This window comes from Saccostrea echinata, unplaced genomic scaffold (genome assembly GCF_033153115.1).
Source record: "Saccostrea echinata isolate AGI-Se365-2 ecotype Australia unplaced genomic scaffold, CSIRO_AGI_Sech_v1 ptg000029l, whole genome shotgun sequence".
Taxonomy (NCBI): domain Eukaryota; kingdom Metazoa; phylum Mollusca; class Bivalvia; order Ostreida; family Ostreidae; genus Saccostrea; species Saccostrea echinata.
Window position 1 is genome coordinate 37,818,055 of NW_026889778.1, and position 20,092 is coordinate 37,838,146.

General features: G+C 33.2%; 1 protein-coding gene across 1 annotated transcript; it reads left to right on the forward strand.

Moving 5' to 3' along the window:
• Positions 1–476: 476 nt before the first annotated feature.
• Positions 477–16,848, forward strand: LOC133195899 (interferon-related developmental regulator 1-like). Its single transcript, XM_061331877.1, has 12 exons — positions 477–671; positions 1,785–1,913; positions 2,530–2,611; positions 3,083–3,163; positions 3,727–3,922; positions 4,020–4,070; positions 4,516–4,694; positions 5,246–5,354; positions 12,764–12,898; positions 13,178–13,306; positions 13,681–13,770; positions 14,129–16,848. Exons 1-12 carry the CDS (start codon positions 650–652, stop codon positions 14,216–14,218), a joined length of 1,293 nt encoding a protein of 430 aa, XP_061187861.1. The 5' UTR covers positions 477–649; the 3' UTR covers positions 14,219–16,848.
• The last annotated feature ends 3,244 nt before the right edge of the window (positions 16,849–20,092 follow it).

A 20,092-nucleotide genomic window follows, 5' to 3' on the forward strand; every position in this document is an offset into this window, starting at 1 on the left:
ATGCATGTGTTTGATTTGTAACATAGTCAGGTGCAAAACAGAGTTCAAAAACTGTATAATTCAGGTCAGAGTTATTATATCGAAAAACATAATATATAGATATTTTTTAATATTCAACAATATTTAAAATGCTCCAAATTTTTAAAAGTTTTGATATTTTGGATATCGGTATATACACAGAAAAGCCATCACACAAAAGATGAAAGCTCTTCCTAGTTCTGTCCAACCAAAGAGAATATCTTTGGATCTAACAAAATATTTCAGATTTGATTTACATCGGGCTCATGATGATCATACAAGCACAATATTAACACGGACTTTTTTAGGAAAAAAATCTTAAATAAATTTTATTTGATAAGGAAAATTACTCTAGTATTATATCACTATAAATGATAATAAAATACAATTCAAAAAAATTAATAATTCTAAATTCAGTCATTCACCTCTCAATTCTAAAAATAGATCATTAGTGATTGCCTTGTGCAACACACACACACTCGACCATAACTTGCGGGATTGACCATGCGGATGGAATGTTCTAGTGTTAATAACTTGATAAAATTGTATCTTCCCGATTTTCATATACGAAGGCGTCCGTGTTTAAGGAATTGTAAAAGATATAAAAGTATAGATCAACCGAAATAATAAAATGCCGAAGAAAAACAAGAAGGGTAAGTTAGCGCCGGCGCCATGATATTATCCATGCTTTGATCACACGTGAGATACGTAGTAAAGATTTTCTCACGAAAATAACAACATAAGATGAAAATTTACAAATGGGGGAATTGGAAACATCAAGTAATATTTATTAAATGTTATATATTAACGATTAAAGATTACTTTCAGTGAAGAAAAACGTAATGATCGTAACCTTGACACGCATACAAAAATATTGTTGCATAAAGGAGTATCCTCCTGTCTCTTTGATAATTCAAATTAGCCTTAAGGTATTCATTTTGAGAAGACTTATTATGAAATGTGATGAATGCTAAAATTTTCCCACACTTTATCAGAAAGGTAATGAAGTACTACTTGTTCACTCTAAATGTACCATATGGTCATTATGGAACCATAATTTTGATGTATGTTTGATGGTTTGGGCGGTGGATATGGGCCTGGGTAGCTCAGTTGGTAGAGCACCTGACTAGTGAAGCAAGGGTTGGGGTTCGATTCCCGGTCCAGTTATACATTTTCTCCTTTCCTGTTACATAATTCGGTGCCATTAACCACTCCTCTGAATTTCCTGCCAGGGGCATGTGTTTGAGTGCAAAGACAAATTAAGGAGGGAGGCATGTGATGGTATAGGCCATGGATATTGGCCTGGTAAGCTTGGTAGAGCATCTGACTATTGATGCAGGAGTCCTGGGTTTGATTCCCAGTCCAACCATATATTTTTTTCTTTCCTGTTGCAGATCTATGAACACCCAATGTTCTAATAAATTATGCTTGACAAGCATGACTAAAAAGAACTTTTTTTTTTGTATGATTGATCATTCAAATCTCATACTAACAATAATATTTATAGTCATTGACAGGAAAGCAAAACAAATGACTATTTCCTTGTGTCAGATGGTGCACTTATAAAATTTGCTTTTACTCGAAATATTTTATGATCAAATCCTCTGGTTTTCTTGATAAGTTGTTTAAATGTAAACGTAATCAAAGATATATATACTTGTAGTATATACAATCCCTCATAATGACACAACTTTATAAAACCATTTTTTTTAAAGCAAGACTTAGAGAGATAGGAGGTAATATATACATGTATCTATTGTTTACAGGGAAGGGTTTGAAGCCAAAGGCAACACTAGATTCCTTGCCTACCAGTGATGATGACAGAGAAACAGCTGATAACTGGAGCACTGCCAGTATTCTGTCAGATGAAGGACACAGCAGCCTCTCTGAAGAAGGTAACATATGGTCATCTTTAAAATGAGTCTAAATTAAATGTAAACAATATTATTTTAAAAAATTGTCAAACAGTAATATATGCTGTATTTTTTGTACCAGCATATAAAAATTTTGATAAATTTTACAGAGTTTAATGGGTGCCTAGAGCATTTTCTACAATCAAGAGTTTAGGCTTACATTAGGTTTTTGTCATTAAAACCCAGAAGTTCGAAGTAGCAGTGAAGTGTCCTATAACAAACTCATTTGTGAAACTTTGTAATTTAGATATTATTTCCAAAAAGGAAATAGGATTGGACAGCAGATATAAGTGTTTAACAATGCAGTGTAATGCAAGGATGGGCATGTCACTAGAAGTCCAAGCCATTGATAAAATTGTAATGAATAGGCAGTGACCATGCAAAAAAACTATAATGTTACTATTGCAGTGCACAACACTAAGAAAACAGACTTTTGTATCGAGAGGATAAAATTATCCAACATTTTATTTTAAACTATTTTATCTTCAGAGACATAATTAATACAGAGGCAGATTGATGCTTGAGATTAAAAATTCTGTTAATGAGAGCAAATCTTTGGTTTTCCTGTGTGATGTGATGTAAATTTATTATTTTTAAGGAGCAGGCCCCGATGAATCTTCTGCTCAGGAGAATTTTGAAGACAAGCTGAAAGATTGTATCGATGGACTTGCCGAGAAAAGGTATCGTTTTGTTGCATGGATTAATATTTCTTCCGTTTGAGCATGTCGAAAGGATCCAGCCAACTGGCAACAACAAAATTGCCTATCTACACTTTCATTTTAAAGATATTTCCCAACTGAATGCAGACTGATTCATTATGCTATACAAATGTGTTTCAGTTTAATATTTTGTCCTCATGAGATGGTCAAAACATTGAAGTTAATTAACATTTCTTAGTTTGATGAATTTTTTTGTTACATATAACTAATCCTATAGGAGTTGACACATAATTAGAATTTTCTTATTTTCAAGAAAAGTCTTATTATTCATCGCTACAATATTATAATGAGATCAGTTTATTCAACCAATCAAATAATCAGTTTCTTCTGCCCGAATTTTATCATTTTGCATCAACTGTTCCAAAAAAAAAAAAAAAAAAAATTAAAAGGTAAAAAAAAGTCTCATGTTTCTAATTTGCTCTTTCTTTGCAGTGCACAGACCAGGAAGACTGCTTTAGATGGAGTGATGAAGGCTTTATCAAAGAAGTACATAATGGACTTCCTCCTAGAGAGGTATTCTGTTATAGAAAATCAGTTTGCATGAATATTTGTAAACAAGGAAAATTTCTTATTATGTATCTCAAATCAACTAGATATTTGAAAATTGAAATAAAACTTCTCTGAATCCTTCAGTGCTTTATAATTTGCTAGTAAGTCAGCTGTAGATAAAAATTGTTTATATTATTATGTGAACTGCTCCGAATGAACATTAATTACATAAAAAAAAGAAATAATTATTTAAAAAAAAAAAGGAATTAAGAAAAAATTCTGATAGGTGCTTGAATGAAATACAATTACAGTAAAACTTGTCTAATCTGGATGTTGTGTAATCCAAAATCTTGCTTAATATGATTTAAACTTTTAAGTCCCCTTCAATCAATTTATTTGTTTAAAATGTTGTTTAATCCATAATGTTGTCTAATCCAACCAATTTCTTTTGAATCAGTGGTGTCTGGATTAGATAAGTTTTACCGTACATGCTTATTGATAAACCCTGTTGATTGAGAAAAGGTTGAAGTGAGTACCATTGTTCTCTGTTTACAGGAAGGTTACTCTAACTGTTTCTCTGTTTACAGGAAGGTTACCTTGACTGATTACCTGTTGAAGTGTCTGAAGAAAGGGAAGGGAGACGAGCAAGTGCTTGCTGCTCGGTGCCTGAGTCTACTGTGTATTCAGATGGGGCTAGAGGCCGAGGACATCTTCAATGAAATACAGCCCCAGTTACTGACTGCAATGACAGATAACTCTGTAGCCCTCAAGGCTAGGTCACAGGTGTGTGTCTAGGGAGTGGTAGACCATAGATGGAGAAAGAAAAAGTACTATCAATATTGTTTATTTTGTGTATTATTTATAATTATTGATTTTTCAGTGTGCCATTGGATTGGCTGTGTGTAACTTTGTGTCCTGCACAGACATTGATGTAAGTACCAAAATGTGTGTCAGTCTGCTACACATTAATTTTGGTAACATGTAATAGTAATGGAGATGATATGATTTTAGGTACTTTTGTTACAGTTCAATTTTGCTCTGCTGGGAAAATGTTAACAAAGTTACATGCACATATTGTAGGAAAATGATTTCTTTCTATATTTCCAGTTGTCAAATTTATTGTCATCGTGTAAGATGGATATTAAATACTGGTAGACTGTCAAAAATTTTCACTCTCAGACTTCCTTTAAAAGGGAAACTGTCAAACTTTTCACACATCAATACGACCATGTTTACGGTATATATCAAAGTGAAAAACATCATTTTCAATATCTAAAGCTACTCTTTTAATCACGAGCATGGAAAGATAGAAAAGTGTTAAATGAAAAAAGTAGGAAGAGTGATTTAATACATTTTCATTATTGACTCCTACACAGATTGTAGTCAAGGTGCTGGATGCTTTGGAAGGTATTTTCAAGACCTCATACAGAAAGGGAGATAAATCCATCCCGTCCCACACACCAGACACCACACATCTACATGCCAGTGCTCTCTCTGGGTGGAGCCTCCTGCTCTCTATAGCCCCGTCTTTCCTTGTTATGAAGTGTCTAGGAAAGTAAGTAATTCTGTGATTATTTACTTTTGAGTGTCAGGTTTGTATTTTATGATACAAAGGAAAGGAATTCTTTACTGTTTGTTGTGTATTGGTCTTTGGTGTACCACTTCTGAACACAAATCATATTGAAATAAAATGTTTATTTTAGAAATTAAATCGTTAGTAATCCATATAAAAATGAGCCAAAGAACAAATGTGTATCTTTGCATTCTTGAGTAGTTTTACAATCCTCAGAATTTCTCTGTGTTGGTTACTGTTCTCAACTAACAAGAATGGTGCTTGTATTTCAACAGTTCCTCTCTTATCTTGTGGCATATTGATTTCCTGTAAAGTCTTTAATTAAATTTTAACAATTTGCGGAGGACATGAATTTTTGGGTCTGTTCATACCACAAAAAAGAACAAAATTATAGCCCTTCGAAAATTGATGATTTTACAATATTAAGAGTTGTACTCTTTCCCTTGCATTTTGAAACCAGTGTCTAGACAGGACATACCTTGTTACTTAATTACGTGTTCTAATACTTCAATTTACCCCCTCTTTCTTTTCAGACACATAGATCACCTGCCAGACCTTCTACATAGTTCAGATGTAGAACTGAGGATTGAAGCGGGTGAAACCCTTGCTCTGCTGTATGAACTGGCTAGGGAGGAAGATGAGGTAAATTAAAAAAAAATTATTACAGTCAAACTGTGTTATCTCAAACTTAATGGGAATAAAAAGAAGATTTAGGGATATCAAAGGATCGAGATGATGAGGTTAAAATACAGTAAACAAAAAAGTGGTTGGCACTTTAAACTCACTTAAACACGTCCACAGTATTTGTGATATCATTGGTTGAGATACTGACGTTCAACTGTGTTCCGTTCACATGTATATTGTAAAGTATTGTAAAGTTATAAACTCTATTTGAAATCTCTGCATGAAAAGTTCATTGGGCATTTCTATATGTATACATGTATATGATAATGGAACATTCCGACTCTTAGCTAATGACTGGGAGGAGATGCATAGTGTGATGTTAGGGGTGTTATGAGATGCCTTTTGAATGAGAGCTTATTTTTGGGCTCTTTCATTCTGTTTATGTATTGTTCTGTGTATAAGAGTGCACAACAGAAATAAATAGAAGTCTAAAAATCATAATTCAGTTAATACAGTATTATTGTCGAAAAACTAAATTTTTCCACAATCGTATCATAATGATGATGACCTACATTGTAATATAAAAAAGATGATATGACAATGATTTATACATGAATATCGTCATGACTACTAATGGATAAAAACAGATAGAGATATTAAAAACAGAATCTTGTAGGACTTCTTTTAAAATCCCTTGATGAGTATAAATTAAGGCTTACACTAAAGTGTTAACAATAATATCATGTGTCACACTTCGATTTACACTTTTTAGATTGTGTGGGTATGAATATAATTGTTACTTGCATGGGTTATAAAATGTTACCAGGTCATGTGTATACAACTGTAGCATGTGATTCATATGCTCCATTAACCTGATATAAGCATTACAAATGTTGGGCCAGATTAGAAGATCAAAACAGGAAGTGGATTACTCTTAAAATAATTTCTGAAAATATGCCAAACAATTTTGGACTTCATTTGATATCAGTAGTTGTCTTATGGGTTAAGAAATTCAAAGAGACAAGTAATACATGTACACTGAAAGTTTTCTTCCATTGTTGTTAAGAAATGCTAATAATTAAATTGTAATTGAAAGTTAACTACCACTGATGTAGCAATTGTCACTGACTTTTGGTTAGCGGTTGTCATAAATTAAACAATGTGAATAATTAGGGCCCCACAAGGATTTGCGGGTGCCCTATAGTAATCACTCTGTCTGTCTGTCCGTCTGTCTGTCCGTCTGTCATTCTTCCGTCCACAAATTTTCTGTTTTTTTCTAATAACTTTTTTTAGGGTTGACCAATTAAGTTCAAATTTGGTATGTTGGTTGAATAGGCAGTAAGACATATTTTGATGCTAAGTTTGGTTCTCTATGTCATCCGGTTTGGAGCTGGGGTGGTGGGGTAGATTCCTTAACTTTATATAAGAGTGAATCAGCAAAGAGAGATAACTGCTGAGAATTTTCCTATTGTAAACTATGAAAGGCTGCAATGAGTCTCTTGGGATTAATTAACTTTTCTCTTCAAGAAAATCCAAAGCATTTATCTTTATCTGTCACATTGAGATTAATTAACACCTCTGTCTGCAAATGAAGTTTGTTAGCTCTACTGGTCAGAGACCAGAAGAGCTTATGCGATAGTAAGGTGTCCGTCGTCCGTCCGTCTGTCTGTCTGTCTGTCTGTCTGTCTGTCTGTCTGTCCGTCTGTCTGTAAACAATTTTTCAAAACGCTACTCCTCCTTCAGTTTTGGTCCGATTTCAATATAACTTGGCACACAAGTAGACTATACTAAGATACATAATTTAGTGCATCGGTTTTTGATTTCGATGGACGGTGTTGCCATGGTTACTAAAAATAGAAATTTCTGTGAAATTCCTTTAAAACGCTACTCCTCCTACAGTTTTGGTCCGATTTCAATATAACTTGGCACACAAGTAGACTACACTAAGATACATAATTTAGTGCATCGGTTTTTGATTTTGATGGACGGTGTTGCCATGGTTACTAAAAATAGAAATTTCTGTGAAATTCCTTTAAAACGCTACTCCTCCTACAGTTTTGGTCCGATTTCAATATAACTTGGCACACGAGTAGACTACACTAAGATACATAATTTAGTGCATCGGTTTTTGATTTTGATGGACGGTGTTGCCATGGTTACTAAAAATAGAAATTTCTGTGAAATTCCTTTAAAACGCTACTCCTCCTACAGTTTTGGTCCGATTTTAATATAACTTGGCACACGAGTAGACTACACTAAGATACATAATTTAGTGCATCGGTTTTTGATTTTGATGGACGGTGTTGCCATGGTTACTAAAAATAGAAATTTCTGTGAAATTCCTTTAAAACGCTACTCCTCCTACAGTTTTGGTCCGATTTCAATATAACTTGGCTTACAAGTAGACAACACTAAGATACATAATTTAGTGCATCGGTTTTTGATTTCAATGGACGGTGTTGCCATGGTTACTAAAAATAGAAATTTCTGTGAAATTCCTTTAAAACGCTACTCCTCCTACAGTTTTGGTCCGATTTCAATATAACTTGGCACACAAGTAGACTACACTAAGATACATAATTTAGTGCATTGGTTTTTGAATTCAATGGACGGTGTTGCCATGGTTACTAAAAATAGAAATTTCTGTGAAATTCCTTTAAAAGACTACTCCTGCTACAGTTTTAGTCTACTTCTAATATAATTAGGCATACAAGAAGACTATACTAAGATACATAATTTATTGCATTGGTTTTTGAATTCGATGAAGAGTGTTGCCATGGTTACTTAAAATAGAAATTTTTGTGAAATTCCCATTAAACGTTACTTCTCCTACAATTTTGGTCTGATTTCAATCTGATTTGGCACACAGTTAGAATACACTACGATACATAATATGTATTTCTGTTTTTTTATTTGAGTGAATGGTCATGGTTACTAAAAATAGAAATTTCCATGAAATACTTTCAAAACGCTACTCCTCCTACAGTTTTCATTTGATTTCAATATAACTTGGCACAGAAGTAGACTACATTAAGATACATAATTCTAATTATTGTTGCATGTTGCAATGTTTCAAATCCAAGTGCTACTTTTCTTTTGTTATACAAACAGACCAGTAGAGCTACAGTCTCATCAGAGACTTCTGGTTTTGAAGTTAAGGTCAATTCTGAATGATGTTTACATTCTCTGATACGTGGATTTAAATAATGTTCATACTTTATTTTGGTAAAATACACAATGAGTTATTTATGATTTTATTGAATTCTAAAAACAGGATATAGATAAAGATATCTTTTTTATAATTATTTTCTTTTTTTTCCTTTTTTCTGCCTTATGTAAATTCAAGAATACTATTTATTTTAAGAGGTAATCAGATAATAACCTCATTCTATCATTGCTGAAAAAGTTCTTGTTGTAAATTTAGAAGAAAAGGTTGAGAGAGCAGTATAATTAATCCCCTGGGATTAAGTATCTTACTGGTCCCAGAAAAGTTTAGAGGGTTGTGTTTCTGTCACTTTAAGATTAATTAACACCTTTGTCTGCAACAGTTACTGATGTTTGTTTTGAAGTTAAGGTCAAGCCTGGGTGATATTTGCATTCACTGAAGACTGGCATTTTAGAAAACACATGCTTCATTCTTCTTTAAATATACATTTAATTGAGTTATTATAGATTAGGGCTGTCATGAGTACCCGAAATAACCGAGAACCGCGGTCCAAGTTGTTCGGTTCGGTTCCGGTTCCATTTTTCCGGATTTCGGTTCGGGTCTGGTTTATATATTAGAGTCTGTTCAATACAGAAAATGGTGACGAAATCAAAGGAATGATAACGATAACAGTGATAAATAAACATCACAACTAAAAGCGACTTCATTCCATGACAAAACACTTGTCACGGAAGTATTAGATAATTATCAAAACGAGCAGGAATGGTCAGGTTGTGGCTAATAGTAGGCCAAGTCACCGATGTCTAGACGTTCGCATGGTTAAGACTTGTTTTCAATGTAAATTTAATGTAACAAATAAAGATTTTTCAAGTTAAATTCATGAAATTAAGTTTTAAAATAGATGTAAATACCCGACCCGAAAAACCCGGAACCGAACCGAAAATTTACAGAACCGACCCGACCCGAAAAATTTTGGAACCGTGACAGCCCTATTATAGATATGATGTTTTTACTGCCTTATGTAAATACAAGGATACTATTTACAGGTTGAAGGAATATTTAGCAGTTGCTGTTGCTTATTCTTCTTTATATATTTTTAAATTTTTGTAATCAAGTAAAATTCTCATCCCGTAATCTACACCCTTATAATTTCTACCACAGGCACTTGTTTCGGTAATAAATTTTTAACCCATAGTATAGTAATAACACAAGGTATCTAACTCCGAATTACATGGAGTACCCCCCTCCCCCAGAATCGCACTCATTTACACTTTCAGAGGAAATACACTGACGAACTGTTTATACCTATGTTTTCTACGATAATTTATCTACACAACCATATATGGCATGCTTGTCTTTATTTTCTTTAGTCTCCGTAAACAGCGTCAAAACTCTGCTCGCCGTGTGGAAAAGTCGAATTCAACCATGAAATGGTATGTGCTAATCCCGCACAGAGATTTTGATTGGCTAAAAATCTGTTTCTAGAATTACATCGGATAAACATCGTAATGTTTTCAGGGAAAATCAGACGTAAACAAGTTCTATTTACTCATGCAATATTTAAACACTGGAATTGAATTTTTAAACTCACTCATTTTTAGCTCTACTGGTCAGAGACCAGAAGAGCTTATGCGATAGTAAGGTGTCCGGCGTCCGTCCGTCTGTCTGTCTGTCTGTCTGTCTGTCTGTCCGTCTGTCTGTAAACAATTTTTCAAAACGCTACTCCTCCTACAGTTTTGGTCCAATTTCAATATAACTTGGCACACAAGTAGACTACACTAAGATACATAATTTAGTGCATCGGTTTTTGATTTCGATGGACGGTGTTGCCATGGTTACTAAAAATAGAAATTTCTGTGAAATTCCTTTAAAACGCTACTCCTCCTACAGTTTTGGTCCGATTTCAATATAACTTGGCACACAAGTAGACTACACTAAGATACATAATTTAGTGCATCGGTTTTTGATTTCGATGGACGGTGTTGCCATGGTTACTAAAAATAGGAATTTCTGTGAAATTCCTTTAAAACGCTACTCCTCCTACAGTTTTGGTCCGATTTCAATATAACTTGGCACACAAGTAGACTACACTAAGATACATAATTTAGTGCATCGGTTTTTGATTTCGATGGACGGTGTTGCCTTGGTTACTAAAAATAGAAATTTCTGTGAAATTCCTTTAAAACGCTACTTCTCCTACAGTTTTGGTCTGATTTCAATATAACCTGGCTTACAAGTAGACAACACTAAGATACATAATTTAGTGCATTGGTTTTTGATTTCGTTGGACAGTGTTGCCATGGTTACTAAAAATAGAAATTTCTGTGAAATTCCTTTAAAACGCTACTTCTCCTACAGTTTTGGTCCGATTTCAATATAACCTGGCTTACAAGTAGACAACACTAAGATACATAATTTAGTGCATCGGTTTTTGATTTCGTTGGACAGTGTTGCCATGGTTACTAAAAATAGAAATTTCTGTGAAATTCCTTTAAAATGCTACTCCTCCTACAGTTTTGGTCCGATTTCAATATAATTAGGCATACAAGAAGACTATACTAAGATACATAATTTAGTGCATCGGTTTTTGAATTCAATGGACGGTGTTGCCATGGTTACTAAAAATAGAAATTTCTGTGAAATTCCTTTTAAACACTACTCCTGCTTCAGTTTTAGTCTGCTTCTAATATAATTAGGCATACAAGAAGACTATACTAAGATACATAATTTATTACATTGGTTTTTGAATTCGATGGACAGTGTTGCCATGGTTACTTAAAATAGAAATTTTTGTGAAATTCCCATTAAACGTTACTCCTCCTACAATTTTGGTCTGATTTCAATCTAATTTGGCACACAGTTAGAATACACTACGATACATAATATGTATTTCTGTTTTTTTTATTTGGGTGAGTGGTGTTGTCATGGTTACTAAAAATAGAAATTTCCGTAAAATACTTTCAAAACGCTACTCCTCCTACAGTTTTTATTGGATTTCAATATAACTTGGCACAGAAGTAGACTACATTAAGATACATAATTCTATTCATTGTTGCATGTTGCAATGTTTCAAATCCAAGTGCTACTTTTCTTTTGTTATACAAACAGACCAGTAGAGCTACAGTCTCATCAGAGACTTCTGGTTTAATTTTGTTCTCTGTGCGGGATTAGCACATACCATTTCATGGTTGAATTCGACTTTTCTACATGGCGAGCAGAGTTTTGACGCTATTTACGGAGAGTAAAGAAAATAAAGACAAGCATGCCATATATGGTTGTGTAGATAAATTATCGTAGAAAACATAGGTATAAACAGTTTGTCAGTGTATTTCCTCTGAAAGTGTAAATGAGTGCGATTCTGGGGGAGGGGGGTACTCCGTGTAATTCGGAGTTAGATACCTTGTGTTATTACTATACTATGGGTTAAAAATTTATTACCGAAACAAGTGCCTGTGATTTCTACCCCTCGGCGGGGCCCTTGCTGACTGGTCAGATTTCTAGTTGAAATTATTTTCACCATTAAAAATTGCCAGTATTGGTAATTTTTCATTGTACGAAGTAACCTTACCTTTTTTACTGCAAGCTAACAATGTTACAACAACAACAAGTGGCTGAAGAAAATAGTTTGTCCAAATAGGATAAAACAGTATTGAAAGTCAGAAATGACGGATCTGTCCTTTTCCACAGAAAATAAAATTAAAAGCATGAGACTTTATTCGTTTTAGCAAGATAAATGATAAACCTGCATCCTAACAGACATTAGATATGTCACAACAGTCTGTAGCAAATGCGAGATAAACAACGATCAAGATTTATTGTACTTAGAGTCCCAAAATCAATTGTATTTAAAATATAAATTTACATTTGAATATCAACCTCTGTTTGAATTTTAATATGATTGATTGTGTTTTGGTTTCAACAATGAGGGAATACAATGTTAGAAAAAAATGTTACAGAAAGACGCTGACTGTAGCAAATATATAGTTATTGTCGTTATAGGTTTCATGCAATACGTAGCACATTTTTAAAAACGTTTTTATTTTTAATTTAGTGTAAATCATAGTAAATATAGATTTATTTCTCATTAAATAAATATAGATTATTTTGAGAATTCTATTAATCAATCAGAAGTGTATCTTGGATTCATCCAATCATCGATTAATATCTTTTTTCTGATTGCCCACCACTACAGTAACACCCATTTTACCTTAGGAATGTTAAATATTGCTATAATAAACCACTTATTTGTTCTCACTTGAAGGACTTTGAAGGAAAGGATATTGACAATTTATGTGAGACATTGAAGAAGCTCGCCACAGATTCCAACAAATACCGTGCCAAAAAGGACAGGCGCCAGCAGAGGTCAAGCTTTAGAGATGTCCTAAGGGCAGTAGAGGTCAGTGGTATATACTTTAGATTTATTACACAAGGAAGTCGAGACAACTTCAAAAAAAAAATCATAGAAAAATTCTCTGTTTTGCATGTATTGTTTTTAAGTGGATTTGTTTCTAAAAGGTAGTACATAGTACGATCAGTATGGAGTTTTTATTTCAAATAAGTTTCACAAAGTCACACATGTACATGTATCACTTATGACCTGTCATATGTGTAGGTAATGAAATAAGTTTTCACAGGATTTCTATTAAAAATAAAAACCAATGTTCTTTGTCTACAGGAAGGGGATGTACCAGACCTAACAATAAAATTTGGAACCGAGTCTGTGGTGATTGATTCCTGGACCAGGAAGAAGCAGTATGATGCCTTCTGTTTAGTTCTGGGATCTGGAGTTTATCAGCATCTACAGGTGAGTTTATTTTAGTCTTTACCAGGACATGGTAATGTTCAAGGAGTTATAAAGCAATTGACTTGATGTAAAATTGTAGATTCATTAATTTTCTTGTACTTTTATTAAAAAAGTATTTTTACACTCATGCTGGAGCATATGTAGATATATATTTGAGTTCAAGAAAGAACAGAATAAGACAAATTATATGAGATTTAATAAAAAATAAATTTATTTTAAAAATATAAATAGGAAGAAAAGAATGTATAAGGATTATGCCCCTTTGGCATTGCTTGAATTTACATACCATATAACTGATATGATTTTACATAGGAATCATTCAAAGAAAAATTCTGTGCAAGCTCTCAGAAACTAAATTACATGGCCTCTTTCAGGATAACATTGTAGTAAGGGAAGTATTTGGACTAGGGGCACCCATACCTGTTGGCACTAAACCAGTTCAAAAAATTACTAAATGGGAGAGAGTAAGTATTTCTCTACACTTCAACTTAAAAGTATACTTTCACATGTTGGATACATGCACTTTTAGTGTAGATGTATATTCAATTTGGAAAACAATTAATTTAGTCCAAAGACTTGTGGTTGTAGAAATTCATGAAACATACAAAAAAGTGAAATTTGAAATGTTCAACTTTGTGGTCATTTATACCACAAACTTTTATTTCATGCCTTAGCTTTTTGTATAAGTACTGTATGAAATTCACCTGATTTTGATAAATTTTTGGGGGAAAAAAGAAAACATTTCTGATTTTTTTTTGTTTCCGAATTCTTTATGCACAGAAGTTCAAAGTGGAAGATAATTATTTTTGCCTTTTTTATCAGACTCATTACAATGCTGCTGCCTTTAAAGCTCTCACCAAAGCCCGCTCCAAGCACAGAGACAAGCGATCAGTCATGGTAAATGGTGATTGACAAAATGCAAATTAGAAAACTGCTACATTTGACCTATTCAGCTGTTCAGCTGCAACCTTTGAGCTGTACTCCTAATTATCTGTGATTCCGTCATCGTCTGCGGTTGGCTTGATGATGTTATCATCAAATATTGATGTAAAATGTTAGTATGTGCATACACTGGCAACCAGTTATATTGAATTTTTGAAAACCTCTTTAGTTGTGTGCTATATATCTTTATGTATATGAGAAACCACTTATTTATTGAAATCATAAATGTGTTTTAGTTTTCATGATATATGTGTGTATGTGCCATCGTAGGCATGATTGGATCTGTTTTAGAAATGTCTGAGGTTGATGTATTTTTCAATAATTTTATTTTATATCATATGAATGTATTTAGTCACACCCCTTTGAAAAATGGAACAGTTTGAATGTTATTGAAAATAATTTTCTTGTTCCATATATTCCATGAATGAAAGAGCTTCTATTAGATTGTTTATATATGTATGTTGTTAAAATTTAGTAGTTGTTGCAGTGCTTTTTTGTTCATTATTAGAACACATTTTGAAGTGAATTTAGAATGTTACAAGGCTTTCTCAATTTACCATAATTTCACTTGATATGAAATCAAGACAAAATTATTGTCTTTCACTGCCATTCCAAGAGATTTTTTTTCAAATTATTAGTTTTTTGTTTGAATTGCAGTTGGATGTATGTGTTCAACAGAGAAAATATTATAAATACATCATTCAAAGCCATTTTGATATTGAATTTTGCATAAAAACCCCACCCCCACCCCCGCTCGTATTGGTAGGAAGAATTGTATTGAACAATGAACACATTTCTCCTTAACCTGACCAGTTTTGCTCAAAGAATTCTAAATTATGCGACACCTGTTTTCCTGAGATTGGTATTTGGTATTTATAAGTGAGACAAAATTCTGACAAATTCTGGGAATTGTTATATATAATCTATAGTAATAAAAATGTATACAAGAATGACATTTTCTTGAGCAGACCATCTCGGGTAATTATGCCAAAATAAAGTTCTCACAAGTAAAAAGTGATTTACAATATTTACATTTGCACTTTATGCCATATTTTCCCATGATCTATCATTTATTGTCAAATATCATATATTTGGCGAATTTTTATGTTTAGGAGCACTACAAATATTTTCTTAATTAGAATAACGGAGTATTCTTTAAAATTTAACTTGCATTGTGTCCAGGTAGTTTTATGTTAAATAAAGTGTTTTTTGGTTAAAATAAATCATGAATAGCCACAGTTATTGTGTTACCAGAATGAGTAAGTAAATTGTATGATACTTAACATTTGTCATGCTTGAATCAAGTAAATTGGTAATTTAGAGTAACTTTTCAGGAAGAAAATAAATAAACTACTTGGACATAGATGCCAAAGAATTAATGGTGTAATCATGTCCTGCAAAATGTCTAGTTTGATTAATTGTCCACGTTATTAGTTCAGTTATCCAAAGAAATGGCTTTTAAACCATAGGTAATGGGTTCAAAACTCGCTTGTTGTAATCCATAATCTATGTATTGACACATTAATCTTAAAAACAAAAACTTTGGGGGCTATTGGTACACATTGACTTTTTAGTTTACCTGAGCCAAAGGCTCAAGTGAGCTTTTCTGATCATAGTTTGTCCATTGTTTGTCATTGTCGGCATTGGCATTGTCATCATAAACTTTTATCTTTTCCAGAACCACTGGGCCAATTTCAATCAAACTTGGCACAAAGTTTTTGGGGTGAAGGGGATTTAATTTTTTTTTTCAAATGAAGGGTCATACCCCACTCCAAAGAGAGATAATCAATAAAAAGGCAAAAGTATGGATGCTTCTCTTAAAAATTTTAAGAACCCTGGGGACCTGAAAAGATGGAATTTATGTGACGTAATGCAGATTCATGGTTGTTCAAATATATACGGAATATATTACAGAGGGATATATGAGGAATTAATAGCTACTTGGGGTTGGGGGGGGGGGGGATGTGTCCACAATCTTGGGTAAAAAATTATTATTGGAAAAAAGGGGGGAAATATCTTTTAAAAATTCTTCAAAGGGACAGCAAGGCCAAGGTCAGGGTGACTCAGGTGAGCATTGTGGCCCATGGGTCACGGTTCATCATATTTTTGTAGAATTTTATTTTGGACTTGATCATGTTTTACTCCTTTTTTAATCCCTCAAAAGTTGAGTGCTAGCTTATCCATCATACAGTTTGTTCTTGAATATCAAATGATTACAATTTCATGTGGATTCAGACAAATCGAATCTAGAAAAAAATTGTTTAGACATAATTAAAAATGGATTTTTTTTTTCTTTTCTTTAAATGATATAAGCAGTTAATTTGTAATGGAGTTTTCTTTTGAAGTAATTTTGCAATACCACTATGTGCTGTTTGGCAGATTTTATAATTTATTGATGTATTGAATTTGAATTTTGATAATTGACAAAAAATGAATGTTTCAATTTCTAAATATTCTGAACTATTACTAGGACAGATGATAGACTATAATTGTGCTGTTGTCATGGAGATGAATTTCATGCTTTATTTAGTGTATTGAATGTGGAGTGTAAATGTTTCATCCTGTAGATGTTGGAATAAAATGTAAATCCTGCAAATGAATATCCTTTCTTGTATTTTGTTTTACAGTTTAAGTTGCGTTATTTGTCAATTGCCACAAACAATTTTTCTGTAAAACATATGATGAAATGCATATTTAAAACTGTGAGGTACAAATTGTTGAATTTTTATACCCCCGCTCCGAAGGAGAGTGTGGTATACTGCTTTACCCTTGTGTATCTGTGTGCGTGTGTCTAGCTGTACGTAACAAATTTTCGTCACAGTTTTATCAGCAACTACTCTTTGCAGATACTTCAAATTTCCATCGCAGTTTTTTCAGGAACTACTCATCGCAGTTCACGTGAGGGCGCATTGTTACAACGGGAAATGTAATAACAACGCAGAATGCAATAAACCGGCATTTTGCTTTATTACATTTTACGTCGATAGGCACATGCGTGAAATTTAGAAAAGAAATCTATTTTTACTGGCAGGTGTAGATATAGCGGGAAGGGGGTTTCTTGACAATTAAGATTTCATACTGTTTCACAAATCATGTGCATTGCAGACAAGCAAAAATAGAATTCTCTTTCTCTTTCTCTCTTCAACGAGAAAATGGATAGTTTTTGCATGCACATAAAAATACAATGATCAACATACGAGTAACCCCCCCCCCCTTTTCTCCTCGCTAGACACACACACACATGCATTTCTAATTTTCTAACCAATGTACACATGCACGTCGTACATGCATATCAAGAGTTTTTAATGGACCTATGGTCAATCTTCGGTAATTAATGTCAGTGATGGATATATAATACAGACTAATTTATAAAAAGACATGTCAATCAAAGTTTAGTTAATGGTTTATAAGTATTCAATACGAAAGTTAGAAACAGCATTAAAAAAATAAACAATTAGATTTAGTAATGTCCGTAAAAGCCGAAACGTTAAACTTTGTCTCATAGTCATAGATATGTCTATCTAGTGAAGCGAGTTTCCCCATTGTTATATGTTTTAATCAGTTTTGTGATGTTTCGCGTTGAACACAATACAAAAAAAATATTTTGTTTTATTACATTTTGTTGTATTACATTTTGCGTTGTCCTGAACGCAAAAATTAAGTAAGTAAACGCAAAATGTAACAACCAAAAAGTACATTATTACATTTGGCGTTAATCCCAACGCAAAATTTGATAACGCAAAATGTATTAATCCAAAAATCGTGTTATTACATTTTGTGTTATTACATTCTGCGTTGATCTCGACGCAAAATGTAATAGCGCAAAATGTAATGATTCCAGTTTATTACATTTTGCGTTGTTATTACATTTAGCGTTGTAACAGCGCACATTCACATCAGAGCGGGGGTATTTCTAGTGAGTATTGGCTCAGACTTCTTGTGTTTCCTTATTAACATAGAAAAATAAAACCAGATACATGTATACATGTACCACTGGGTAATAAAGAAAGGTTTTCCTATCACATTTTGTCTGGCATCCGTCAGGTCTTTCTGTCCACTTGAAAACTCATATATTTCGTGAAATTTACGGGTAGGGTTCTTAAAAGCACAATAAGGGTTTTGAAAGGGAATTTACGGTATCTGGGAAAAGCCTTTAACAATTTTCTATTCTGAACAGCAAGATCATAATTAGTCTTATTATACTTTCATGTTAAATACTGAAATCTGATTGGTTTAGACGCATTTAACAATCCGTAATGTTACCCTCAGCGTTAGCAACGCACTTGACAACGGGTAACATTACGGAAATGTCACATGCGTTCAAATCATGCGCGTTCACTGTAGAATTCTCAAAACGTCAGTTGTGCGTTTGAAAGAAGCCGAATAAACGACGTCAATAAAAGCTTGCGTCCGATGTAACTTACTTGAAAACAACAAACGACAGACGAAACATCCTTGCGAGTGCAAACTTTAGATGATAAAGGACTTTTTGAGTAGCAAACAAACAATAAAGAGGTTGGTAAATCTTTTCATAAGCTTTCTTATTGAGAAAAATAGAAGCGGGGAGTTTGAAAGCTTTCTAAGCGTGAACTTAACGACGATCTCTGATTTTTTTTTATGACATCCGAAATCAATAAGACATTCAGTATAATAAAATAAATAGTGCACGTTTTTGAAGGTAAAGTTGAAATTGACACCCCAAGGAAAACCATTGTCATCCTCCGCTGACGCGTCGGTTAAAAATGGTTTTCCGAGGGGTGTCAATTTCAACTTTTACCCTCAAAAACGTGCACTATTTATATAATATTAGTAATATTATAATAGTATGCAAGCATACTCGGTTATAGTATGAACAAAAAAGTGTATCAAAGCGGCGTGTCGAATAGAGCGCCATTTGTATACATGTTCTCGCAAGTAGGATGTAATACCAAGTGGGACAAATTCACTTCATTTATATTTGAGCGCTTCTTTACTTTAGGACTGGAATGGAGAGTTGTAAATCACCTGGAGAACACAGTTTACATTTATTTATTTTCAAATTCCCCCTTCCGTATTCCTATTGATGCTGACGTGTTAGAACTTGGAAAATTTTTGTGTCATTATTTTCACAAGAAAAAAATGTCTAGCTATAATACTTGATATGTAGCAACCGCCAATGATACAACGCCGCTTAATGATAGAAATATCATTGCAAATGCAACGCATAATGCAGGAAATTATTGCATTAATACTTGATATTATTAAATCATCGCTATAATTATCTGGTATATCGTTAAGGGCGACAAATGCAGAGCAGCCCCAACGTTTATATCAACATTATCAACCGCTCATGATGTCTCGATATATCCTTATATTAAGTAAAATGAATAAATTTAGCCACGTTGAATTTTTATTATTCGTTCAAAGTTTTTCACTACGTCATATGAAGTGATAAAATTTAATGGAGTTATAAAGGTGGTGGTTGAAAGGAAGAAAATTGAACAACATATATAGGAAGTGTACTATTTATTTTAAAAAAAAAAGCGATTTGTTTTATGCATCATTTTCAACATTACAAGATTTTATTAGTCCAATTGGGCCCCCGGAGAAGCAGCAAAAATTACAAAAAGGGGGGGGGGGGGATCCGAATGATAGAACAACCATGATCTTAGTACATGTATAATAATGAGTTATGAGTTATTTTTCATATTTAACTCATTACAGTTATATTTCATAAAAAAGAAACTAAAGTTTGCAAAAATAAAATTTTCAAGAAATTAAAGTGACCTTGACCTTTTACCTTGACAAAATATTCAAGGTCAAAGATCAAGGATCACATTGCAGTTTACCCATGTTTATACGACT

Excerpts from the sequence above, each read along its gene's own strand:
- LOC133195899 (XM_061331877.1), top strand. The coding sequence starts at position 650 with ATGCCGAAGAAAAACAAGAAGG. Across the intron at positions 4,071-4,515 it reads TGTCCTGCACAGACATTGAT|ATTGTAGTCAAGGTGCTGGA; the intron begins GTAAGTACCAAA and ends ACTCCTACACAG. Across the intron at positions 13,771-14,128 it reads AAATTACTAAATGGGAGAGA|ACTCATTACAATGCTGCTGC; the intron begins GTAAGTATTTCT and ends CTTTTTTATCAG.